This window comes from Prinia subflava, chromosome 8 (assembly GCF_021018805.1).
Source record: "Prinia subflava isolate CZ2003 ecotype Zambia chromosome 8, Cam_Psub_1.2, whole genome shotgun sequence".
Taxonomy (NCBI): domain Eukaryota; kingdom Metazoa; phylum Chordata; class Aves; order Passeriformes; family Cisticolidae; genus Prinia; species Prinia subflava.
Window position 1 is genome coordinate 17,060,077 of NC_086254.1, and position 26,624 is coordinate 17,086,700.

The following is a 26,624-nucleotide window of genomic DNA, read 5'->3' on the forward strand; positions in this document are numbered from 1 at the left end:
CGGGGCCGGGGGGCCGGGGGGCCGGGGCCGGGGGGCCGGGGCCGGGGCCGGGGGGCCGGGGCCGGGGGGCCGGGGCCGGGGCCGGGGCCGGGGCCGGGGGGCCGGGGCCGGGGCCGGGGGGCCGGGGCCGGGGGGCCGGGGCCGGGGCCGGGGCCGGGGCCGGGGGGCCGGGGCCGGGGCCGGGGGGCCGGGGCCGGGGCCGGGGGGCCGGGGGGCCGGGGCCGGGGCCGGGGGGCTGGGGCCGATCCCCACAGCCCGCCGGGAGCCGCAGTCCGCGGCCGCCGCCATCTTGGCGCCGCCTCCGCACAGCCCCTGGGGGCTCGCGGCAGCCATTTTGGGGCGGGGGGCGAAGGCCACGCATCAGGCTGTTTTCGTAAAATTAATTAATTTTGATTTAAACAGCTGTAAATCGTTGTCGTGTTTTAACCCCAGTTGGCTACCAAGCACCAGGTAGCCACTCGCTTGCCCACAAGCAGGATCAGAGAGAATCAGAAGGGTAAAAGCCGGAGAACTCATGGGTTGAAAGAAAGTTTTATAGTAAAAACAAATGCTGTGCACACCAACAAAGGAAAACAGGGCAGGTGTTGTGCACCTCCAGGGAAGCAGGGCCTCGTCCCATGGAATGGTGACATGATAAGACAAATGCTATCCCTCCAAAAGTCCCCCATTCCCTCCTCCTGCTCCCCATTTATATCCTGAGTGGGATGTCAGATGGTCTGGAATGGAATATCCTGGCTGTGTCCCCTCCCAATCTCTCAGGCACCCCCAGCCCCCTCCCCAGCCTGGTCCTGTAAGTGGCAGGAAAGGCCTTGGCTCTGTGCAAGCTCAGCAATATCAAAAATATATTCACTATAGTCACTATATTCTCAATCCTGTCTTCAGAGCAAATCCAAAACACAGCCCCATACCAGCCACTGGGAAGGAAATTAGCTCTGTCCCAGCCACAGGCATTGTGCTGGTTTTGGCTTTGTGTGCGCTCTACCATCATGTTTAGCTCAATAAAGGGCCGATTTTTCCTTAAATGTCTCTCCCAAATACCTTTCAATGCTGCACCAGCTCAGCCCCAGAGGATGGGGAAGTTGTGGGTCTTGTGCCGAGTGTCCTGGTGCCCTCATGGCTGGGGATGCTGTAAGCACTTGTGACAGAGGGACTGAGGGGTTGTGCAGGGAGTTGAGGCTGTGTGACCTGGGAGGCAGCACAGGGCTGCAGAGAGCAGAGCACGGCAGAACCGAGGAGGGAAGGGGCACGGTGTGGGCAACGAGACCTGGATGGGGGAAAGAACTGGGGGAAGGTGAAGGCTGGATATCAGGAAAAGGTTCTTCCCCCAGAGGGTGGTTGGGCACTGGACATACTCCCCAGGGAACAGTCATAGCCCCAAGGCTGCCAGAGCTCCAGAAGCGTTTGGCCAGCACTCTCAGTCACAGGATGGGATTGTTGGGGGTATCTGTGCAGAGCCAGGAGCTGGAGTTGATGATCCCTGTGGGACCCATCTCAGAATATTCCATGGCTCTATGCAGGTGCCAGGGTAGTAAAGTCAGAAAGTTGAAAGTTCTGCTAGGCTGCCCTGGAAAGTGCAGCAGAACCTCAGAGCAGTCAGGACAAGGCTGTGTTGGGCTGTGAGGCTCAGCATGTAAAGAGATGGAATGGTTTTGGGAATGTGTTTATTAGACCTGCAAAAGAAAGCAGAGCTCGTTCTGGGGCTGTTGGATGCTCTGCTTGGTGTCCTCTGTCAGTGGAGCTACTCCTGTTCTCCCCAGAGCCTGCTCTTCCTTGATAGGGTGAAGGTGACTCCTTCATACAGCAGAAGGAATCACTTACGGTGCGTATCAGACTGCAACTTCAGGTGTTGTTCAGTTCCCCAAGTGTTTAGTGAGGGAAATTTCAAGGATAGGCACTCAAACTCACTGAGTTTGCCTTGAGCCTGAACTTGACATCTAAATTTGAGCTCTGATATGCGTTATATTATCACATATTATAGCTAGTTCCTTACCACCAGTGCTTATTTTTACAGCAAAAACCTCTGCTGTCTCATATCCTTTTATAACTTCTTTTTATAACTTAAATTTAGCTACCTCTTAAGCATAATTTTTTTAAAAAACTTATTTGTTTATTTTATGTATGGATTTATTTTGGAGTAACCCAGAAACATCCTTCCCTTCATTAGCCTGATGCCATTATTCCAGGAAAGCAGGCCATCCCCAAGGCTCATTGGGTTGGTTAATTGCTTTGCACACACAAAGGGGAGCTAATCAGCTTTTCTTCAAGCATGTGTTCATATGTCAACACTTTTGCTTCTGTCAGAAGCTTAAAAATGGAAACAGATTTCTCTTTAAGAAAACAGGATCCAAATAAGGAGATGGAGTGCTGAAGATTGCTCTAGTGAGTCTGTTCCAGCTCATTCCTTAGAAAGGCTGTGGATGGAACACCGGAGAAGAGGCCAATAGATCTGGGTTTTGTCCAGGGGGCTCTGAGTTTAAAGCTCTCTAAAACCACTTGTAGCTCATTTCCCCTGTGACTCGCCTGGGTACAACTTCTTTCTCTGTCCAAGCTGTTAAAAATCTAAAATTTTACTCATCAGATTCTTTTAGTTGCGTGACAGATCCAGCCTGTCCTTGAGCAAAAATGGAAGCTATCAAGAAAAAGATGCAGATGTTGAAGTTAGACAAGGAGAATGCTATTGACAGAGCAGAGCAGGCGGAGACAGATAAGAAGGCGGCTGAGGACAAATGCAAGCAGGTAAGTGGAAATAAAATCACTGGCCATGTGTGTGCTGTGGAAATAAGTGTAACAAAATACTGTGTGGCAATGTTCTGATTCAGAAAGCAAAATAATTTGAAGTCAGTTTTCTGTTAATCTTTTGAAGTTTTTTGCCTTTTTGTCATGCTTGCACAGCCAGGACTAAGCAGTAACTTCTCAGCCATCTCAGTCCTTCCAAAATTAATATCATCCACAGATTATTAACAGTACTTTGTCTAAGTTTCCTTGAACCTTACATAATTGTCCTAATTTTCTCCTGCTTTGATTCCATGCAAAAGGCCTTTACATATTTAAAATCAAAGCTCTAAACCCTGACACCTGTAGGACTAGTGCTAATAGAATCGGCTGTGTCTAAACATTAATTAAGCCTCTCCTTGAAGTGAATTAATAAAGTTCACTTCAAGTTCTTGGTGCAGAGAGTGCCTCTTAGAGGTGCCAGCTGAGACTCAATAGGAGATAGGTTCTCTTAGTTTTTTGGTCAGGAATAATGGAAAATATCTTCGTTTGAATGTTGCTCTTTTAACAGAAGTCTAATGATAACATTGTCATATTCTTTTGCATTTCAGTGTCTTTATTCTGTGTGTCTGTCTCCTATTTGAGCTTTAATATTTCCAGAATGATCTTGAAATGTTAGCTGACTACATTCAAGTTTTTACAGCACTTCTTGTAAAAGTACCATATCTTTCCCTTTTACATTCTCTAAATTTGGCTGCTTCTACATCTTCTACACTGCTCTATTATGTTAAAAGCATTCATCTGGCCTAATATTTCTTCTTCTTTAGAAAAATAAATCTTTGATCTTACTTCTCTTTTCTGAATTGTCTCAAAAATTTCAGCTTCTTTTTTAATGTGGGCACAGCACTCAAATAGTTACTTTAATATTCATATACAAAGCCAGCATCTGCTTCATGCTGTTCACAGTCCCTCTGTTAGAACATCCAAGCAAGGCTTGCAGTTCTCTCACACTATCTGGTTACTCTCTGTAACATTCCAGAATAGCACTCTACCAAAAATGTCTTTAAAACTATCAGTGAAACTAAAATGAAGGAAGTACGCCAAAACACAAACTAGTTTGATAAGAGTAAATTTCTGTGAAGGTGGAGCTAAATGGATAAATCAGTGTCTCAACAGACAGAGCTGTTTTGTGTTGCAAATGAAAGGATGAAGCAGATGGGTTTGCAGGCCTACCCTTATCAGCAGCAAGCCTTTGATAACGTGAATTCTTCAGGGAGCATGAGACAGTTTGTCACTAAACAGTCTCCCAGCAGGTTATAAATAGCACCATTCTAGTGAACAATATGGATTTATATGGTATGGAGAAGTCTGAGCCTCATCATATAATGAAGCATATGGTGTTGAGCCACAGTTAGAGAATAATCCAGGTTGGAAGAGACCTTCCAAGATCACCGAGTCCCACCTATAGCAAGGCCAGCCCTGTTCCCTCCCACATCCAGAGTATCTCATTTGGGTTGAAGTGTCCTGAACCACACAAAGATCATTAAGGAAGGATGACTAATTTTTTTCAGCTGTACAGAAATTGAATAGTTTCCTGAAAAATCACCAGGTAATAGTGTTTGTACAAACACTAAAAGGACATAATTTAAAAACATCTAGAATTATGCTGCAAACTGCTGCAGGGTGTCCAAAAAAAGGTTAGGTGAAAAAGCTTATACTAAGTTCTGTATTAAACCAGATCCTGTATGTGTGGTGGTAGGCAATATTGTTCAAGGATGACATGTTTTTAATGATCCTTCCCTGACAGCTGCTACCAGTCATTTGCAGACTACTGTCACCAGTAGAACTTTGATCTGTTCTTCTGTGGCTTTTTGTATGCTATATTGGGTTAAAAGTAATAGTAAAGAGTGGTTTTATCATATTCAAGTGTAGCTGATACTACAGTTATGCTCACTTCAGTATGCTCACTTTGGGGCTTTTTTCTTTTGAAAGGTAGAGGATGAGCTGGTAGCTCTGCAGAAGAAGTTGAAAGGAACTGAAGATGAGCTGGATAAGTACTCAGAGGCTCTCAAAGATGCCCAGGAAAAACTGGAGCAGGCTGAGAAGAAGGCCACTGATGTACGTATCAAAGGCTAACACTTGCCTGTAACTCTGCTCTGTGTATTTTGTGTGCACTTCACTGCTTATATGCATTTTTGCCGAGGCATAGAAAGGCGGGGTTCCGGTGGAGGGTTTTAATCTCCTCTCCCCTCTGCTAAAGGGAGGGGTCCATTCTGCACCGAGACCATAGCACACGCAGCTGCCCCCGGGAGCCAGCACCACTTGAGGCTCGATGGGCACCCAGAGGGGACCATGGGGGACCTCCCTCCCCACCCCCGAAACGGATGGGAATTCTTTAGGAAAGGAGAAATTTCCTTTAATAGAAGGAAACAAAATGGTGACTTTTGATGGAAAATGGGACGGCAGCAGAACTACGCCGTGGCATAAGGATGCCCTTTGCCTTTATCCCCGCGGCAGGGTTAAAGGCCAGTCCGGACTCTCCGCCACACCCCGCCCCGTTGCGGCAGTGAGGGAGCGCGGGCAGGGCCCGGCAGCAGCGTGAAACGCTCCCCGCCGGGGGTCCGGGGACCGCGGCTGGGGAACACATGCCCCGGGCCGGCCGGGGGACGAGCGGGGCGGCCGCGGGCGCGACCGCCCGGCCCTGCCTGCGCCGCCGCTCGGCGCGACGTCACCACCTCCACCTCCAGCCGCGTGACGTCACCGGGCCATTGAAAGGCGCGGGCCCGCCACGTGCAGCACCTCCGCGCCCAGCCCGCCGTCCGCGCCGCGCCCATGGCTGCGCCGAGCTCCCTGGAAGCCGTCAAGAGGAAGATCCAGTGCCTGCAGCAACAGGCGGATGAGGCGGAGGATCGCGCCCAGGTCCTCCAGCGGGAGCTGGACCTGGAACGGGACCTGCGGGAGAAAGTGAGACTGCCCGGGCTGCCTGCTCGCCTCTCTCGGTCGCTCTCTCCCGGGCTGCTCCTTCCTTCCTGTCTCTGGCTCTCTCTCGCTGGGGCGCGCCCGCCTCTCCCCCGCTGCGGGAGGACGGCTTGGCCGCCGGCTGCCTCCATCCCTCGGCTGTCCCCGCGCTGCTCCGCTCCGCTCTGCACTCACCGCCCGCGGGAGCCGCCGGCGCTGCCGCAGCGCCGCGCCCGCACCGGCCCGCGGGGGAACCGGGTGGTGCGGGTGCTCGGCCCGGGCGCCCGCCGCTTATCGCGCTTTGGGGCTCATTCCTGCGGAAAAGGCGTTCGAGCACCTATCGGCACTGGGGAGCGGTTGAGAGTTTAGTAGGAAATGGCTGTTTAATTAGGGAAAAGCGCTGCATGACACGGAGCGGGGAGTTCCCGCCTTTCGGCGCCGCACCGCTGGCTTCAGGACAGCTGGGAAATGTCCGAACTGCTGAAAAATAACTTTCCGTCCTGGTTTTCACAGAGAAATGAGAATTCTCCGCTAGCGTGCGGCTCTCCCGGGGTTGGACAGCTGGTTTCACTTAGATTTGTGTGCGATCAGCCTTCCCGGCATCTTCCTGCTATTTTATCACATGTCAGCGAGTTAGTTTTACCGTATAAGGACTGCGGACTGCTGCTGGGAGAGGTGGAGCCAGGCTCACCCCAGATTCCCAGTGGCACCGGCTCCATAGCTTTGGAATCTTGCTGAATTAAAATGTGACTTAAAAGTACCCGGTCTAGTGGAAGGAGTTGCTGCCACAGAAGAGATGCCAGTTTTTGTACATGATCGATGCCTTGTGTATAAATCGGGAAGTTAAACACTGCACTGGGTAAAAACAGATGAAATGTTGGATAATCTATGACTAGAGGAATCATGGGTCAGTTTCCATTTGGATCAGCCACTGAACTCCTTTCCAAGATGGCTCAGAAGTGAATGGAAACCACTTCCTCCAGCTTAGGAGTGGTCAGTGACCAAATTTGCTAAGCTGCAGCAAAACACTTTTTTTTTTTCCAAAGTGTTTTAACATAAAGCATAAAACAGTTGCCCCTCCAGGGCCTGTATCCCATAAAAGTGTTTATGAAAAAAGAAAAGTTAATCTTGTATATGGCAATCCTTCTCAGATTTGGGGACAATAAAGTGCTTAAGCCTGGCAGTTATTAAAGCAGGGCTTTATTTTCTTTCAAAAACAAGCAGTAAAAGGAGCCGTGTCTTAATAAACACATATTTATGGACACCAATTTGTCCATGTTGTCTGTATCGAGCATTTCTCCCAGCAATCTCCTCCATTTATTAATTAGTCTATTTTTATACATTAACAGTGTTCCAGTTACTGTGTAGTTTATTCAGTAATACACAAATAGGTCTTATTATTAAGAAATGCATCCTGCCCAATTCCTTATGTGCAGCAGGAAGCAAAGTTAACCAATTCTGTTCCAAAAAAGCCTGACTGCCATGCTGAGGCAACTGTCTGTGCCCAGCTGACTGTGTAGATTGTACAGCATTTACAGGCTCAGGAGCCAGGATGGACCAGGAACTGGCTCAGACTTCACAGTGAGCTGTGACAGGGTGTCACTGAAACCAAGGACAGAGAAACCAATGGTGAAGGTTTTGGAACTAGGCCATCGTGGAAACAGTTCATTTTCAAAGTTTGGATAGATGGAGCCCTGTGAAGTGCTCCAAAAATACCCTGATCCATTTGCAATCCTGTAGTTCCTTTTTGTGTGGCAGGAATGATAAATGCCATTAAAAAAAAGAAAGGCCAAGCACATACTCCATACCTTGACATTCCTGAGATGCCACAGTTTAAGCAAACAAAAAAGCAAGAGGCAGAAGGGCCCCTGAGCTCCCCTGCATGTCCCAGGGAAGTGCTGTTGCAGTTTTAAGGAAAATGGTTAGCTGGGAGCATTTGCCAGCAGTAAGTGTCCTGTGTAACCCGGGTTCTTTCTGGGCTGTTGTTTCATGCAGGCTGAAGGTGAGGTGGCAGCTCTGAACAGACGCATCCAGCTCGTGGAAGAGGAGTTGGATCGTGCCCAGGAACGACTGGCCACAGCCCTGCAGAAACTGGAGGAGGCTGAGAAAGCAGCAGATGAGAGCGAGAGGTATGTTCTTTTGTTATTTTTTGGTGTTTAAAAAATGAATATATATGAATAAAATATTTCTGTATAATTTAGTCTCTGCATGTGGGCTGCAAGTCAGACTTGAAACTTTTTTACAAGCTTGAGTGGGTAATTCTGTTATCCTTGATGAAAACGGTCACAATGGGCCACTTTTGGGTTACAAATATCAAATTCAACTTTTCTGAACTCGAGATACAAGTGCCAAAATGCTTCTACATTAAACATGCTTTGACTTCTGCAGAGGAATGAAGGTTATTGAGAACAGAGCAATGAAAGATGAAGAGAAAATGGAAATTCAGGAAATGCAGTTGAAGGAGGCCAAGCACATTGCTGAAGAAGCCGACCGCAAGTATGAGGAGGTAAAAGGGAGAAGGAAATGATGAAACGTACAGGAGGGCCATGAACAATAACATTACTCTTCAGTTTAGTCCCTCTGTTCAGTTGGCACTGGGTGATGCTTCAACCTTGGAACGTTCCCAACAAGGAGGAATTTTAATAGTGATTTGCAGCATCTTAGGTCCCTAATGCTAAAAATACTGCAAACCGTAACTAATTGGGGAGGGCTGTTACATCTGTGGGTGTATGCTTTAACCTAATTGCCTTATTCCAGGGGAAGCAGGAATGGAGTACTTCTGAGTGCTTTTTGAAATCTGTAAGGAAGGTGTCCTAGCCTGTGGCAGGGGATGGAACTGGACAATTTTTGAGGTCCCTCCCAACCCAAGCCATCCTTTGATTCTGTGAACTACAGACTGGTCTGACACAGCTGTTGTCTTTTTACAGGTTGCCCGTAAACTGGTTATTTTGGAGGGTGAACTGGAAAGAGCTGAGGAGCGTGCAGAGGTGTCTGAAGTGTGAGTAACTTTTTAGAATACAGTGAAGATCAACTGATCATTAAAAAAATCTCCTGGCAGGGCAGGCACATAGTTAGTACTTGTAGAAAAGTTTGTTTGTACACTATATAGCCGGTTTTCTTCTTTTAGACTTAATTACTTCCTCCCTTGTATTTTTAAGATACCTCCAAATCATGACAGGAACACTACTAATTCATACTTCTATTTTCCCCTTATAGGAAATGTAGTGACCTTGAAGAGGAATTAAAGAACGTCACAAACAACCTGAAGTCTTTGGAAGCTCAATCTGAAAAGGTCGGTTCTTTCAGTAAACTAAAGGATATGGGCAAAGCCGAAAGTTGTAAGTAGAATTCATAGAAATAAACCAGAAATACAAAGCAAATGAGAGGTTTTACCTGCCTGCTTGTGAATACCTCTCCCATCAGTTCTGCCCAAACAAGCCTGAAGGTCTGACGGAGAGGAGAAAAGCATGGAAATGGTGCTTGCAGCCGTTCTAAAAGGAAGAGTGCTTATAAATAGGCCACAGTATCATAAACATTTATTATCATTGCTACAACTTCCCTTAAAGAGTGTATTGTTTTCACAGTACTCTGAAAAAGAAGATAAATATGAAGAAGAAATCAAGATTCTCTCTGACAAGCTGAAAGAAGTAAGTTTGGCCATCCCCAAACTGGATTTGAGCATAATCTTTGTAGGAGCTTCCACTGATGCTATTTCATCTTTTTAGGCTGAAACTCGTGCAGAATTTGCAGAGAGAACTGTTGCCAAACTGGAAAAGTCTATTGATGACCTGGAAGGTATGGAATGACTCAGGTTTCTTTAAAAGGGGTCAGAGAACAAATTCTAGGAGTAGGTGGTGCATTTTATTGGGAAAGAACAGCAGCACTTGTCAGGCATATTGGTAGATGAATGTGATGTGTCCACTGGGCACTTGCCCTGTGTGGTGGAAGTTCTGAAAAAGGTTTTCTTTCATAAAGTTGGTAACAATGACCTGATTTTGGGCAATTTACAAATAGAGGGACTCAAGGGTTCAAGATCCCCACCCTACTTAATCTGGAAATAAGTGTGAGATTACAAAAAGTTCACATAGGTGAAACTTCTGGCCCAGCAGCTTTGTGGGTGTTTTGCTTTCCAAATGATACTCAACTGTGCCTCTGTTTCTTTCTTTTGTTTTTCTCCCCAACTCCTTTGGCTGCTGTTGCCTTTTGCCTGTCTCCGTTCTCCTCCTGTGGCCTCTTCTCTTGCCTGCGTTTCTTGCTGGCCTGTTGCTGCTGCCCTCATGACTGACAGATGAGCTCTACGCTCAGAAGCTGAAGTACAAAGCCATCAGTGAGGAGCTTGACCATGCCCTCAACGATATGACCTCTTTGTGACCTGCCCTTGTGTGGGGACACCAGGGGCTCCCACTCACTGTGTTTCTCAAACTTTTCTTGCCTGTAATCCCTGTCACTCCTGTGCCACTTCCACAAGCAAACCTTCCACCTCTGTGGGAACTGAGCTCAATAAAACATGATACCTCTGTCTTTCATTTTTCATTTATACTTCTGTATAAATTACGTCAAAATACACTGGTGATGACACTGAAAACACATTCAGCTCCTATGTGGGGTTGGGCAAGACACGGTGAGGATGGGGCAGGACCTGGCTCTGGCAAACACTTGAATTTTAGTGTTCCCAGGAATGTGGGTGTCAGCGAAAAGCTTTAAGTGCACTCAGTGTCTACTTGTGGTCCACTAGCCTAGTTAAAAACCTCTCAGTCCAAGGAAAACGCAGCAGGATGTGTCCTATAAATGACACAAGGACATACTAAAACACAGGTCTTTCACATTCCATTACATGTCCAAAAGGACATGTCGTCCTTAAGGACAACAATTACAAAAAATTTACCGCATTTTGATGATACAGCTGTAAAGATGTCTTAAATAAAAGGGTAAGTTACCTCAGGTTTTATTTAAGTAGAAAAGGCTATAAAATAATGTGATTTAAATCTCATGGTTTTCTTCTTTCTCCCCAGAAAAACTTGCTCAAGCCAAAGAGGAGAACTTGGGTTTGCACCAGACACTGGACCAGACACTAAATGAACTGAACTGTATATGAAAGGTGCTGAGCTGACAGCACCCAACGGAAACCAGGCCTGGCCCTGCATCGCTCCTCTCTCCTTTCTCTCTCTGTATTCTGAAAAAGCCAATTAAGTTATGACCAGCACAGCCACAAGACAGGCTCTGGGCATCCCTCAGGGCCACATCAAGCGGCGAGCCCCCGGGGAGCCCCCGCCACCCTGGGGCCACTGCGTGTCCTGTGCCTGGCTGTTCTCACGGTTCGTTAGTCCTTTCATATAAACCCCGGTAGAAGCTGCACCCGAGCAGTGGACGCCACCTCCGCGGGCACCTGTCCCTGCCGTTTCATATTAAACAATTTGTCACAGTACCGAGGCCTCTTCGCCGCTTTTTGTACCGCTGCTGCTCGGGGCGTGACGTCACTATGCGGGCACTTGCGGGAGTGACGTCACTATGACGCCACCCGGCCTCGCCCGTCCGTAGCAGGAAGTGACAGGATACGGGCGGCGGGGCCGGCAGCCAATGGCAGCGGCGCTTACCCGCGGGTAAAGGACACCCGCCAGTGGCGCGGCGGCTCCGTGCGCGCTCCGCTGGGCTCGGCCAATGAGCGTGTGGCGGGCGGGGCCGCTGCCCACCAACATGGCGAAGACCTACGACTACCTGTTCAAGCTGCTGCTGATCGGCGACTCGGGCGTGGGCAAGACCTGTGCCCTGTTCCGCTTCTCCGAGGACGCCTTCAACGCCACCTTCATCTCCACCATCGGTGAGCGCCGGCCAGGGCCTCGCCTCGCTGCGCTACACAGCAGCCTACCCGGGGGTCCCGCGGCTGCGGCTCGTCCCGGTCCGGGCTTTGGCGGCGACTCCGGGCTCGGGCCGCGGGACCGGAGGGGCGAGTCCGCTGCCATGGCGGGGGACTCTGCGCGGGATTCGTGCGGGGCTGTTCCGTCCGGCCCCGCAGCCCCTGGGAGCCGGCGGGTGCTTGGGAGCAGCGGGGAGGGAGCACTGAGGACGTGAAACTGAGCAGCATAATTGAAGGGAAAGCCATTGGATTTGTCCTTTTGGCAGGACCTGTGCATCAAGTAATTGGTTCTCCTTTCAGGTATCGACTTTAAAATTAGAACGATAGAGCTCGATGGCAAGAGAATCAAGCTGCAGATCTGGTAAGGCTTCTCTGCCGCAGTGAGAACCCCTCTGATAGCTGGGGCTGTGTGGTGTGCGTATCTAGTTGTGCTGTTCAGTAGTTTATGGTATCTTAGAACCCAAAAGGTAGTTCTAGTGCTCTGAAGATTGGTTCAACTTTATTTAAATCTTTTGGTAATGTTAACGGGAGCTCATGTGGCGGTGGTTTGCATGAGCCCCATGCTCTGTCGGTTGCAGGGACACGGCTGGGCAGGAGCGGTTCCGGACCATCACCACCGCCTACTACAGGGGAGCCATGGTAGGAGCAAAGCGGTGATCTGGTGACAGGGGCTGTGATAAACCCGGCTGGGGGGCTCAGGTCAACTGAATCTGACGTGGAACACTCCCAAGTGTGGTGGTCTGCCAGGCTGGGCACTCACAGGCTGTGCTCCTGCTCCAAGTGGTACTGGAGCTGCGCTGGGATGATAAGGGACTTGGGAAAGGCAGCTTCCTCCACGTTTTGCTCTATTCATACACATCCCACCCACCTTATCTCACTGCCATGAACTGGGAACCAGTTGTTACAAATAGCTGTTGTTGAGCTGCTCCTCTCTGCTATGGATAAACCTTTAACTCCTGCTGAAACAATCTTTCTTTACCTTCAGGGCATTATGTTAGTGTATGACATCACCAATGAAAAGTCTTTTGAAAATATTCGGAACTGGGTGAGGAATATTGAAGAGGTAATTTCTCTTATTTATTACTGACTGTTAAAGGTGTCATTTCTTTCTCTGAAAGTTACTGAAGCTTAATTGCTTCAGAAGCATTGCATTTCATCATGTGCTGCAGGGTACTTGGAAGGTAAGTGGGATGGAAATCAGTAATACCTTCTGGAACACCTTGGCCGATGGTAATTTATTGTGAGGGCTGTAGTCCCTGTACTTCTGAGGGCACCTAATGTGATGGTTTCCTGCCACAACAGTTGATCCAAGAACTGCCATGGTGCAGGTCACGTGCTGGGATGAGGGGTTGGGGGAACCTGGAAATCTGTGGAGCATTCGCAGGACTGGCATCTCTGTGTTGGGTACTCAGTGGGTGCCTCATCTGTCTGACAATTGTCTGACAATGTTTATCAACAAAAGCCAAGCCCAAGTCTCTAGTATATGTTTGTTTCAGCACGCCTCTCCAGATGTTGAAAAAATGATCCTGGGGAACAAATGTGATGCAAATGACAAAAGACAAGTCTCTAGAGAGCAAGGGGAGAAGGTAAGTGCTGTGGCTTCAATGTATTTTGACTTAGACTCTCAGAGTCTAAAAACTGCACTGATGATTGTATGCACACTGCCATGGTACCACAGTGGTGTTCCTGAGTGGAATGACTGAACGTTGCCCAAGCTGTCATGGCAGTGCTTTTCCCCACTGGAATCAAAAGCAGAACCTGTGTTAAGGTTTCTTGTCAATTATCTAACAGATGCAAGGCAATGAGTGGAACTTTTAGAAAAAGATGCTAGAGTTGGATGTGGAGAAAATGTCTGTTTTGGCTGAAAGACACTGAGACAAGGTAGATAGGATTGTCTTTTCTCATGTTAGGTCTTACTTAGTCCAGGCAGAGTTTTTTTCCGCGCTGTGGTTGTTATGAGACTGACATGGTACCTATGCAAGAAACAAATGAAAAAGAGCAAGCTAAAATGTGTGCAGCATGTAAAAGAGCAGAGCAAAGCCAGTGAGAACAGATGCCAATTGCAGTGAGATTCAGTTCCTAATTTTTGCAAATTGTTCTGCATGAGTAAATCCCCAGCTCCACTGACTGGTGGCAGCAGGGACAGATGCTGTGCCCAGGGGTGTGTTTGGAGCTGTTCCTGCAATTGTTCAGCTAATGTGCAATCTGCTTTTGTTCAGCTTGCCGCAAGTTTTGGGATTAAATTCATGGAGACCAGTGCAAAAGCAAATATAAACATAGAGAACGTAAGTACTGATGCCTTTCTCTTGTATTTATTGTCCTCTTCGTGCAAACCAGCAGTAGCCTGTCCTGGTGGGATGCAGAGCTCTGTTGTTGGGTACCACAGATGGGTTGTTAAGCACTTGCCTGCAGCACAGACCCTGGCTGGAGGTGGCTGTGGGCCTCAGAAAGAAGATTGTGGAGCTAGAGAAGGAGCATTAAAACCTGAAGCAGAGGGGAAAATAGTGAAAGCCTAATGTTCTTGTATAGTATGTTGAAACTTGGGAAGGCAGCTTATTGCTAAACAAAACTGTTAGAAAACATTTTATTTGCCCTGTAACACTGAACTGTTTGACTTGTCACAGGCATTTTTCACTCTTGCAAGAGATATCAAAGCAAAAATGGACAAGAAATTGGTGAGTAACTGTGATTTAATCCATCCTGGATTTAAATAGGAAAAAAAAAGCAAACCAAAAGCCACATTGTAAGAACTGTTTCACACTGTATAAAAAATGTATCATATTCTTTTTTATGAAGGATCACTGAAAGTTCTAGAAATGTATTTTTAGTTTGTCAAGCTGTGCTGTGATGTTGGCTGTCTCTGCATTTCAGGAATTAGCTGCAGTGGTTGAAGTTTTCTAAATAAAATTATCTGTTATTTGTTTTATCAAAAGTCAGGTGGGGGTAGAGCAGTTTAATGATACTTCTCACTCTTGCAGTCTGAAAATCATAAATTAGAGATAGAGGAGGCACATGTCATAGTTTGGGGTAGAAACTTCAAATTGTTTAAGAATAGGTAAATGATAAATGGTTTTAGAAAATCTTTGCACTAATATACTAAGCAAAAATTGGTTGTCCTTTTACAACAAATAAATACACAATGATGTTGAATTGTTCCTTAAGGATTATGCAATGAAGCTAATGAAGGTTCTTTTTACTCTTACTGGTATTTCCACCTTCATGTGACCAGACATGAACTGATGCAGTGGGATATTTTGGGTCTTGCTTATGATTCCTAGGCCTTTCAACAAGAGCCAGACATGCCCTGTAATTTATTGGTTTTTAATCTCAGCTAATGGAAGCTGAGGCAAAGGCACAGTGTGAGCCGCTTGAAGCCAAAAGCTGCAGGTGCAGTTCTCCAGCTTTTTGTTGTAGCTGGTGTAAGACTGATAAATGAGTGAAGCCTCTTACTGATTGTGGGAAAGGTTTTTGTGTATGTCAGGCTTGGTTTAACAGAATGGCCAGATGAAGTATGGATGGAAGAATCTGTTAAATATAAATAAGTAACTGGATATTATTTCCATCTTCAGGAAGGCAATAGCCCTCAAGGCAGCAACCAGGGAGTCAAAATCACACAAGACCAGCAAAAGAAAAGCAGCTTTTTCCGATGCGTTCTTCTGTGAGGGACATGGCCTTAATCTGAGCTGGACTGTGCCTGTGCTAAGTGAGGTTTCCTCTTTCTATGGACTTAGTGCTCCCAACACACCTTGTCACTTTGTGACTATCTGAATAAGAAATGGTTTATTTTGGTAATTGTCTGACTCTTCAGTTTTGGAGATTAAACAAGTTTATTTTTGTCAGAATGCCACTGGGCATGTGTATTGTGTAGCAGAGGAAGAACAGATCACATGTGACCTGGGATGCAGCACCATTACTGACAGACTTCAATCTTCATTCGTATCTGTCATGTATCCAGTTTAGAAAGATGAAGTTATGATCAAAATAAGAAATTTAAATGCTCCTGTTAACAAAGTACAGGTGTGCATACATGGTACATGTGCATATCCAGTGTGTAGCTGCACACAGAACAGTGTCATGAGACCATCCCAGGAATGCACCGAGGTGAGCAGTGCAGGCTGATGCCTTCCCAGGAGGTACGAGGGAGCTTTCTGCAGCTCCACCTCTTTACTACTACAGAGAAACTCCTTTATCTGCCTGTCTCTTACTCAGTTGTGTAACTCTAGACAATCTACAAGTACAACTGAAGTTTTAAAAAAATTCTCCTCAAGGGAATCTCTATTTTTTTAAAAAAGAATGTGTGCTGTAAATAGAATGGGTCCTTACCATTGGTAATTCATCCATGTTAGACTTGACTGTGCTTAATTAAGTACTCCAGACATTCAGACGTGTTTTAACAGGAGCTGGTGGCTACACTGAGTCCTGTACAAATGATCTGTCATCTGTTTTTGAAGAACCAGGGTCAGGCAGGGACACTCACACAAAATCTGTCACCTTACAGTGGGTGGCTTTACCACTCTCCATCCAGGAACAACTCCAGACCTATCATGACACAGTAGGTAGTTTTAAATCATGGCAAGGAAACGTATTGCACTGCTCCCAGTCATGTGTTCCCAAGCACACTTGCTCACATACGCAAATAAATGATGCACATCAGAACACTTTGTTGAAAAGAGACTCTCCTAGACTGAGACTGGCCTTGCTGCTTGTTGTCGATCGCTGCAGCCATCACGCAGCAACGGCCTGTTCACAGCATGTGTCAGTGCATGTCCAGTCCTCACAGGAACAGTCTGTGTTACTCATTCCCACAAGCCTAGTCCAGCACATTCCAATGTGTGAAATGCAAGAGCCAAGTACAGCTCCTTGGTGGGTGGTTGCTCTCAGGTCCTGTGAGCCTGGCTCTGGATTAGACTGACAAAAGGGGCTGGTAAGAGCATCAGCTTCCGAGGCTGCTGTCCAGGGACTGCAGTGATGGTGTGCCTGCCTCCAGTGAGCACACCAGCTGTGTCCTGCAGCTCTGGAACTGAAACATGCTTTGTTTACATTGACAACTGCACTTAAGGGTAAAATTAAAGTTGATTTTGAAGTTGTTGAATTTACTCACCAGTTTTATTTTCTTCAAGTTTGTGGTGTTGAACTCTGGGCCTCAGCACTAATAAATGTTGTTAAGTAGTAAAATATCGTTTGGATTCACAATTAAAATATATAAATCTGCAGCATGCAGTTGGGCCCAACAGGAATACTGCTTGTTCTAAAATGGAAAAAGATTTCACTGTGTTAAGTTACTGGTTTGTAAAAATGCATTTTAGATGCATTCAGATGATCTGTGTCCTGATTGAAGCTTTCCTCTAACCAGAACCGTACGATGGTTTGGTATTTTGTTGTGGCTTTTTAGCATGAGGACTTGATGAATGTGTCCTGTAGTGGATTTACACACAGATGTATTTATAGGATAAAACCATGTAAAGTTACTGAGGAGGCTTCTAGTGTGTGCTTCAGAATGTAGTTAACACAGACCTGTAGTTTGGACAAGCAGCATCTGTCTTGAGCTAAGGAGGTTTTGAAAGAGTCAGTGTGTGCTTCAAGAAATGATTGAGGCACAACTGGGGTGGTGCCTACATAACTGTGTAACGATTTGCTTCTGGCTTAGTAATAACTCTGGATTGTCTTGGATCTGTCTTGTGCTTTATACAGCCAGATGTTCAGCCAGATTTATTTTTCAGAGTGACTGGAAAATTGGTGGTTTATCTGACCTGATACCATGGGTCTGCCATGATGCTGGTTCTTGCCTGTGGACTGTATCATTAACTCATCTCAAGATGGGAAAGTAAACCATATTCATTTACAAGTGGGTAAAACATGATGGATGGTATTGTGATTTTTCACTCATTTTCTAAATCTGAAGTTACTCTTGCATTCAGAATTCTTTGTATGTGAATACCTTCTGTTTAAACTTACACTGGTTGTTGCATATGTTTATGTACCTAATTATAAAATTTCTTTTGAAATGGTTGGGTTTACAAACAACAACATTATTGCTTGATCTCAGGAAGTCTCATACAATTACTGTGACTAGAGTCATCACTGTATTTCTGGGTATGAAGGCTCTACACAGACATTAAATCTGTGTAAGCAACATGAAACCTAAAATGCAGGTGTAAGAGAGGAAAAGGTTAAATACTGCACTGCACACGGGCTTAGCTTTGTGTCACTAAAAACAGGCATCAAATCTAGAAGTACAGTATGTTTTCATCACATCATTCATTTACTTTATTGTGTTTATTAAGTATGAATGTAACAAAAAATGCAATTGTGGGAGAGGTACTGTGTAAATACATACAATAATCTACATGTGTCTAAGCTTTCTTCAACAAAGGAGGAAAAAATTGGAAATTGGGTACAAAATCTTTAAAACTGAGGACTTGAAGTAGGTCTGCAAAACTAACCGCTTACTACACATCCGCAGTGTCTAAATACCACTAAAATGTCAGGTAATGGGTTAACATTTGTTTTGTAGAGAAACAAACCCATTTTTGAGCATGTCCTCAAATTCCCTTATTTTAGTGAGTATCATGGAATTCTGTGGTTGACCTTATTTTTGAGGCTGGTTGCAGTACTTTGCATAGTCTTCACTCCTTAGGGTGGAGACCTGTCAGTCTGTCAATAAATGGTGAAGCTGCTGTTCTAACACTTACTTAACACTCGTGTTGTCTGTGTCCTGTGCTGACAGACACAGCTCATGTTTCCTGACATCAGAACCTTAATGTGCCAGCATTAGATTTCCAGCCTCAGATTTATAAATCCTATGGATTATTGTAAGTCTCTTTACTGCTGCTGAAAATTATTTGGTCTCTCCTTTCATATGTGATGCTGATCATCTCCCTCATGATTGCTAAGAGGTTATTGTGGTGGTGTGTTTGGCTGATGATCATGCTCAAAACAGCCATGATTTTATGTTCTCTTGGACTTGCCAGGGGGATGCAGAAACAGGTGTGGGAGGATGGGCTCCTTTGTACTTGTAGAAGTTTTAGGGCTTGGGGAAGAATGATGACTAACTTGTGTCTTCATTTCTAGCTTAACTAAAGATCTGTTCAAAGGAATGTGAATGGTAGCTGCAGTCTTGAGTGTTCCAGGCTGCCTTATTCCCTGACCTGTCCTTAACTGATCCCTAGAGTTTCTGTGGTTAATAAAGGTAACTGGTAGGTTAACTGGTCTCTTCAGCCTTTCTGCAGGAATCATCTGCTCTACATTGAGTGTGAGTTGGGACTTACGACTTTGGTTTGAAGGGAATTTAATGCATCCCAAAATTTGTTAAAATAACTGTAAATTGTATTTTTCGAATGATCACTTTTGGCTGCCACCCTTCCCACATTACAACTGCTTTCTTAAACACGTCTCATTGATTTTCATGTTTGTATTAAAACAAAACTGTTGTTTGTTACAGTATGTCTGTTTTTACTCTCTTGTGCAGGACCCTGAGCACTGCATAAATAAACTTCTTATGCAAAGAGAATTTTACAAACGGAAGTTTTCAGTCCCGTTCATGATTTGTGCGTAGGGACCCTGGTGGGTGTGGAAAATAGGAGATTTCTGAAAATGGAGAAGAGGGATAGGACCTGGGGCAGACTCTTTTGTCTCTGAACTATGCTGACTTTTTCATTGTAAATCCTGCACTGTGGGAGAATACTTCAGGAATTGATTCACTGGACCATTTATTAAGACCATAAATAATCAAAGAAGTTACTTACGGTTTTGAAACGAAAGGGATTTTTTTACTGGTTAAGGCATTTTTGGGTGAATTTTTAGAGGTTATAGTTTGATACAAATTCCTTTACTACCTCGTGGTATCTGAACTTTAAAAAAAATACCTCCCTTCTGACTGTCCAGGCCAAGTTTGTTCTAGCTGAGGGTGGGGAGTAGACATTTTGCTAAATTACAGGGAAATCCTGATGAAGAGCTTAATGAATTGTTCCTTTTAAAGAGATAAACTCTGACTGGTTCAGTTACCAGAAGTTGTCCTCTTTGCCCCTCTCATCTTGTGCTCTCACGGTTGGTAATCTCAGGTGAAGTAATAGTTAAAAGTCCCAGAAGGGCTCGCTCCTGTCCCCGTGGTTGACTAGATTCAGATTCGAATATGAAAGGTGCTGTTAAAAAAGGAAGCCATGAATACTTACGTATCACTTTGTTTAAAGGATTTACTACAATTAATTGTGGGACTGTGATAAATTGGAACCTTTATTTTTCAAAGTATTTGCAAAGACTGGGTACATTAAATAAATGCAAGATTTGAGTGCTGTTTTGTGTAAGATATGCATCAGAAACCACATTAACATTATGTTAAGCATTGAGTGAACAAATCTTGTGCATTTATCAATGCAGCCTAAGTGCTAATACTAACTTAAGTTACAAGGACCCTCTCTCATTTAAAAAGTACTTTGGAAGTTCAAAAGCAAGTCAACAAGCCTCCAGGCTTTTTCAAGCACCTATTTTTGTAGTGTTAGCAGTGGGCAGCTCTACTAGAACCTGCCAGGGAAGAGTGGTGATCTGCAAATGCTGAGGAGATGTAAATACACATTTCTGTGTAGCTTCTGTCAGGCTTCTGAGAAGGAAACTAAGAGAATTTTGTGTTAGAAATTAAAAGCAAATATTACCTGAGGAAATCTGGAGCTCGTATGATCATATGTTGAAAGTCTGCCAAGGACAGCTTGCCATCATTGTCCACGTCGGCCTCGTAAATCACCTTTTCACATACAAGGCTGACTTCTTCTGGGGTCAGTTCATTTCGGGTTAATTTGTTAACAGTTTTCTCTAGATCTGATTTGCATATGTAATCATCGTTGTTGAAGTCTGACAAAGGAGACAAAGTTAATTTAAAGTGACAAAGGTCAGCATTTTATATGGTTGTTTGCCAAGACCCAATAGAAGGGTTTGGTTCTGAGGCTGTGATGGATTTTTATCAGTAGAACTCTCAAATCAGAAATGAAGTTATATCTATCTGTTTGTAAGAGAAATTAGTTACAAAATAAAAATCTCTTAATTTCTCCTTTTCATACGTAAGTGTAACAACCGCAAGTAGTTTAATGGCTAAAGATAGCCTAGCCATCATTAAATCATTCCAGCAAGTTTGTGTTGGTTTGACATACTGTTTGTCTTTAGCTGATCATAAAGAAAGTAACTGTAAATGGTACTTGAAAATAAAAGATGTTTTCATTTGTCCTTGGAGAAAAAAGCTTGCAGTTTGCTTCCCTGCCTTCCCCTCCCACATCCACCCTACAAATTCATGGGCAGCCAAATCCCCTGTGCTGTACTTTTCCAAGCAGCCTCTCAGATAGAAATATTTCTTAATATTTATCAGCTCTTGAAAATTGCAGATAATTTCAAGTTGTAAATTTTGTAGTAAATTTTAATACCAAATAGAGACAAAAGGATAAAGAAAATCAGAAGTTTTTAGAAGAGGGAGAACAAACATTCAAGTGCAATTAAAAGAAATGGTAACTAGAAATCATGATGGCAACAAAATGAGGATTTTGCAGCCCTACATGAAGCTGCAGGATTTCCCCACTTATTTTTTATGCATGTCTCACTCACCATAAATTTTAAAAGCATAATAAGCTTTCAAGTCTCTGGGAGCCATTTCACTTAGCACAGAAAACATGTCCAAAAAATCATCTAAAGTCATATTGCCGTCTCCATGCTCTGAGAACACCTCTGCTATCCGCTGGCGGAAGGGGTTGTCCTGGGAGACAGAGCACAGGAGCAAGGGAAGGTCATCCTTACTAGCATTGACTTCAGTGCAGGTAAGGCAAATGGAGCGAAATTACTTTTGTTGAAACACCTTTTTGGCGAATTCTCCCTTTTCTGCCCTTAAGTTCTTGTCTAATGCTGTGTCAGAAGCAGATGTAGCCGCACTCTGTTTAACTTTTGTGCTGTTTCAGGGTGTTTTCTGGGAATTGCTAGAAGCTTCCAGAAAGACTTTTTACTTTGATAGCCCAAATTTATTTCTTTGTCAGACTGCCAGCAATTAGTACTGGATGAATTATTCAGAAAGGGTAGATGAAATGTGTCACTCGAGTCGTGTGCTGGGTACCTTGAGCTCTGGCATGCTGCTGATGAGTTCGTAGGGGAGTGTCACGGCTGGTTTGTCGGTGTAGTCAAGGGGAACGAGCTGGGGGGCCAGGTCTCGGTACCTGTAAAACAGCCTGAGACAGAGAGAAAGGCTTGTTGGCTGAATGGGTTCTGCAGACTTCTGAGAACAAGATGTTTTGCTTTTCCGCCTCATTTTTCACACTTTGCATCTATTACCAGATGGAGATCAGTCACTAAGTAACAGTATGTTTTTGTTGGAAAAACCATTATTAGAATAAGCAATATAGTGCAACTGGTGAAAAATACAAAGCTTCATTATAGAACTGTTAGGTGAAAATGCTTACACAGGACATGCAGCCAAACCCTTAGGAGAGGAGAACATGTTCATGTTTTCAGTGAGGACTCTCAGTCCCTGAACAGAATCCTGATCCTGCCTTTATCAGATCCTTTGTCCAGAGATTAAATAGGGAGTTCAATGAGGCACATGAAGGCTTCAGGAAAAATGCATCTTGGAGCAGCAGTGTAATTGTTTACGAGAAAACATGACAAAAGCTTGACATAATCATTAAAGTTTTCATAAACCAGCAAAGTATTCCAGAGACTAACAGTACACTTTGAAGCATCTCTCTGAAAACCATGTGAGAGAACCGTGGATGTCGCTGCCACTAAAACACAATTCATTACATTTATAGCTAATAAATAAAGAGGGACTAGAATATTTATACAAAACTTAGAATTCCAACTCAGTTTAGGATGGGATTTGTAAATTAAAAAAGCCAACAAAAATGCTCAGATTGCCCCAAGGTATCACTTTAAATTTGAGTAAATCAATTAAAAATTTATTTTTGAAATGCATTACCCCATATGTAACCTGCCTTTATGGCAGTCTCTGCCCTTTACTCACAACATGCATATAGAAGACTCACCTCAGAATTTCTTTCCTTGTGAAAAATGTGCAGTCCTATGAAATGAGAAAAGGTATATCAATGACAGGTTTTAGCATGCATTGGTCCAAACTTTTCCCATGCAGTGACTTAAAGGAAGTTATACTGTAGTGTATGTGTAAGAATTAAAGATTTATTTTTGACATACAGTTAGGAGTATTTTATAACCTTTCCTTTTGATGTAAAAATCAAACTATGTTACTAAAATATTTGCTGCAATTCACTACCTCTACTTATTAATTTTTAAAAGATGTTGTTTTAAAAAACCCAACAACACCTTTGCCATTATTCAATGTCCTGTCCAAACAGCCATTTAGTTTGCTTTATACCTGATATGCATCCAGTTGCTCTTGAGTGAAAATGGTTTGCTTGTTGCCCATTTTGAGCTGGAAATACTGACTCTTGTCAGTTCTTTCCTCAAAGGCACCTTTATAGGTTGTCTGGATATTCAGTTATTAAAAGCTGCAACAATGAGGCTCAGGTACAGCACAGGAGATCAGGTAACCAACTTCTACAGGCTGCAAAGTATCATAATAGGAGCATTTCATCAAATCTTTAGTCTGGCTGCTTGAGGCTCTTATCCAGCAGCATTCACCCGTCTCCTGAGTGCACCACGAAGACTCGGGTTACAGGATTTAGCCAAATAAGTAATAGCTGTTCATTAGTGCCCTTCAGCTGCAGGTAGACCCAGTGAATCCTGCCTTTTCATGCCTTCAGACATGGTGAATTAACTGAAAAGTGTTAGTAGTGTTTTTCTTCTTTAAAATTTAACACCAAATGATGGAAATTTGGTAGCCCCTCCTCCTTTCCCTCCTTTGCCTCCTTTCCTTCTCACTTTTTATGGAGTCAGAGTTGTATGTGTTGGAAAAGCCTTTTTAGATCGTGGAGTGCAACTATTAATGCAGCACTGCCAAGGTCACCACTGCACCATGTCCCCAGGTGGCACATCCACATGTTTTTTGAACTTTTCCAGGGAGGGTGACTCCACCACTGGGAAGCCTGTGCCAGTATTTTCCCTTAATGCACATTGTTATAATACACTAATGCTGTGATGGTAGGTTGTACTGGAGGTAGTACCCATAAAGTCTGCTCACTCCCTTTCTTCTGCATCGTCTGTTGATGCATATTATTATTAATTAATGGTTATTAGCATGACATCCATCCATACTGATAAATATATGTCATTTACACTGAAAAGATGTGTGAGTGTATAGTTCATATATGTGAACAGATATGTGATGCTATAGGTTGTATGAAAGTTGAAAAACGGGAAAAAAGGAGGAACTTGCACAGCATGTGGCAGGCTGCATTTCTATGGGTCTGTAAAGTCTATTTCTGGGTCACTGGTTCCCTCTGGCTGGTGGAAGATCTGTTCCTGGGGCAGGCTTGCTCCTCAGGACATCTTCACATAGCAAAAACTATCTGGAATGGTTCTGTTCAGGGTGCAACAGAAAGTGTAGGGGGAATGGGGCTGGTTTCCCCTGGTATAGCCTGGATCTCTGGGTGTTCTCCTCAAGGCAATTCCGTCCTGTTGTCCTCAAAATCATTTATTATGTGGTGTGCAACAAGCCAATAATTACACGCTTGCGAGAGACATTATTTGCACAAGCCTGGATTCTTGGTGGATTTCCACAAATCCAACACACCCCACTGGACTTTCCACACCGTTATTTACAGAAGTTCAGAGTTAATCTTTTTCCAAGGTCAACCCCTCTATTATATAGTAATTTCCATACATGTTAGCCAATCCACAGCTAACTTCACATGCAATGGGGGAGAGTCTCCACCTGGGCAGGGTCTTTTTGACCCTTAGACATGATCTTAAGTATTATAATGAAGATAGTTCAGCTGTAGGGTATACAGACCTTGAGTCCTTTGCCAAATTATCAATGTATACATACCCGTACACCACTATTTTGATTTACTACATCCCTAAAGCTTGTTAGTTCCCATTGGTCGTTGACTAAGGGCTGCTACCTGCTGTCTTTCCACTCATTAGGTCTCCTTTCTTGTTGATTAGCTTTGAAAGTATACAAAGAGTTTACATCAAAAAACATTCTAATTTAAAATAATCTTGATATATTCCACATTTAGCAAGTCCCGCTTCGGTTCCCCTCACGGAGATAGCCCCGGCCTGGGCTCACCGCCGGTTCCCTCACGCAGGGCCGGGCGGGGCTCGAGCGCGGTTCCCCGGCGGTGCCGGCAGGGGGCGCGGGCGCGGCCGTTCCGCCATGGCGGATTACGAGGCGGTGCAGCGCGGTCCCCTGCGGCTGAAGGGCAGCGGGGGGGCCCTGGGCGCCGGCAAGCGGTGAGGGGGGTCGGGGGAAACGGGGGCAGAACGGGGGCCAGGGAGGAGCGGCCGGGAGAACAGTGGGAGAGGAGGGGACGCACAGCCCATGACTGAGCGCTGACCGGGTGCTCCTCGTAGGAAGAAGAAGAAGGCGAAAGACAAGGCCCAGATCCTGGAGCAGATCGTGAGCAGCAAGAAGCAGGAGGAGGAAAAGAAGCGCGGGCTGGACAAGCGGACCCCGGCGCAGGTGGCCTACGAGAAGATGCAGGAGAAGCGGGTAAGGCTTTAAAAACTTCCGTCACCCCTCGGGTGCGGCCGCTGAGGGGGCGGCGAGTGCCGGGAGTAACTGGGCCTTCTGTGTCTCCTGCAGCAAATGGAGCGGATCCTGAAGAAAGCGTCGAAAACCCACAAGCAGCGAGTGGAGGTGAGCAAAACCGTCCTTAGTTCCTCCGGCCAGCGTGTATTTATTGTTGGGCTGAAGGAACTGTTTCTCCTTCTGAAAAACAAGCAGAGACGCAGGGGTCTTGTGGTTCAACTTGGTGATGTCAGCACCCGTTTTCTTTGTCTTTCCCTCCCCCAGGACTTCAACAGGCACTTGGATACTCTGACTGAGCACTACGACATTCCCAAAGTCAGCTGGACTAAATGACCGGACTGCTTTTCACGGCTCTGGAGCTGGAGTTGTGTTTTGTTTGTATCCAGTAGAGTTGCCATGTAAATCTGTCTTTTCTCCGTATTGTCTAATACATCTTCCGAGCTTTTATGACTTTATGCTGTCTTATTTTATAGTCTTGTTTTTTAAAACCAAACATCCAGCAATGTCTCCTCAGGGCTGAGGAGCTCTGGTTTATGTCGATGCAGAGGGCTGTTTTTTTATAGAGAAATTAAGGCCAAAACTAATTGCTGCGAGCCAGATGGAAAACATTCCTTTATTTGTTTGGTTCAAACAGTTCTCCCTTTTTGAAGTGAAGAGTCTGACAGTCTCGCATTTAAGTTTCTCTTGTACGTTATGTGAATTGAATAATTACTTTTTATCAAGTTCTGTCAGAGGCCATGTTGCAAAATCTGAAATATGTAAAATTGTCTTATGAAAGGACATCTGATATTTGATCTTTGTATACTTTCAAGACTAATCAGCCAGAAGGGAGGCTTAATCCATGAAATAAAAAGCATTCAACAAGCTCTACGTGATGTCCAAGTATTGGGATCTGATGTGCTGGATTTCTGGAGCACCACCGAGCACCCAGGCTTGTGCAACTCTGAAATAAATAATCAGTGTGTCTCTCGAGTGTGTTAATTACTGGCTTGCTGTGCATCGAGTATTGGATCCGATTTTTGTGGAAAACAGTATCACTTCTATCTTGAGCTCTTTCAAAGGGGTCTGCTGCAACTTGTAACTTCGATGTAACTTATTAAAACTCTACTTTCGTCCCTTTTTTTGGTGCTGATATACCTATAAAATCATGGTAGAGCGCTGAGCAAGGTTTGTGTGTGGAGTTTTGAAACGCCAAACTTGCCTTTACTATTCTTACCCCCTCTGAGGGATGAAATTTGTATATATTTTTGTATATATGTGTATATTTGATCTTCGCAATCCTAACGCGACACTTAAATCGGAATATTGAACCCGGATTAGGTTCCGCCGAGGGCACCGCTGAGCCCTGGGTGCTCAGTGTGTCCAGGTCCCCCGTCAGCCGCGGCGGGCGGGGCGATGCCGCCGCTCACGGGACAGTCCTGGGGAAAGGCGCGCCGGGACTATTTAAGGGCCGCTGTCTGCAGCGAT

The 26,624-nt window shown here is 45.0% G+C and overlaps 4 protein-coding genes across 7 annotated transcripts; 3 read left to right on the forward strand and 1 right to left on the reverse strand.

Moving 5' to 3' along the window:
* Nucleotides 1–251: 251 nt before the first annotated feature.
* On the forward strand, nt 252–11,095 carry TPM4 (tropomyosin 4). Of its 4 annotated transcripts, none has more exons than XM_063403607.1 (9): nt 252–2,736; nt 4,705–4,830; nt 7,666–7,799; nt 8,059–8,176; nt 8,598–8,668; nt 8,887–8,962; nt 9,255–9,317; nt 9,396–9,465; nt 9,959–10,663. In XM_063403607.1, the coding sequence occupies exons 1-9, from the start codon at nt 2,623–2,625 to the stop codon at nt 10,039–10,041; spliced, it is 855 nt and encodes a 284-aa protein (XP_063259677.1). In that variant the 5' UTR covers nt 252–2,622; the 3' UTR covers nt 10,042–10,663. The 4 variants fall into 4 exon arrangements, with proteins under 4 accessions (XP_063259677.1, XP_063259676.1, XP_063259678.1 ...); XM_063403606.1 differs by lacking the exon at nt 9,959–10,663 and adding an exon at nt 10,683–11,095 and having other exon boundaries at nt 258–2,736; XM_063403608.1 differs by lacking the exons at nt 252–2,736; nt 4,705–4,830; nt 9,959–10,663 and adding exons at nt 5,236–5,676; nt 10,683–11,095.
* A 106-nt stretch (nt 11,096–11,201) lies between these two features.
* Nucleotides 11,202–19,034, forward strand: RAB8A (RAB8A, member RAS oncogene family). The gene is made up of 8 exons (XM_063403610.1): nt 11,202–11,488; nt 11,825–11,885; nt 12,103–12,163; nt 12,510–12,587; nt 13,021–13,110; nt 13,744–13,809; nt 14,149–14,199; nt 15,094–19,034. The coding sequence occupies exons 1-8, from the start codon at nt 11,329–11,331 to the stop codon at nt 15,184–15,186; spliced, it is 660 nt and encodes a 219-aa protein (XP_063259680.1). The 5' UTR covers nt 11,202–11,328; the 3' UTR covers nt 15,187–19,034.
* Nucleotides 19,035–19,164: 130 nt separating this feature from the next.
* On the reverse strand, nt 19,165–24,699 carry CIB3 (calcium and integrin binding family member 3). Its single transcript, XM_063403612.1, has 6 exons — nt 22,881–24,699; nt 22,534–22,568; nt 21,609–21,720; nt 21,110–21,257; nt 20,173–20,368; nt 19,165–19,665 (listed from the first exon to the last, which is right to left on the reverse strand). The coding sequence occupies exons 1-6, from the start codon at nt 22,929–22,931 to the stop codon at nt 19,644–19,646; spliced, it is 564 nt and encodes a 187-aa protein (XP_063259682.1). The 5' UTR covers nt 22,932–24,699; the 3' UTR covers nt 19,165–19,643.
* A 6-nt stretch (nt 24,700–24,705) lies between these two features.
* On the forward strand, nt 24,706–25,612 carry FAM32A (family with sequence similarity 32 member A). The gene is made up of 4 exons (XM_063403611.1): nt 24,706–24,859; nt 24,980–25,118; nt 25,212–25,265; nt 25,422–25,612. The coding sequence occupies exons 1-4, from the start codon at nt 24,783–24,785 to the stop codon at nt 25,488–25,490; spliced, it is 339 nt and encodes a 112-aa protein (XP_063259681.1). The 5' UTR covers nt 24,706–24,782; the 3' UTR covers nt 25,491–25,612.
* Nucleotides 25,613–26,624: the final 1,012 nt, after the last annotated feature.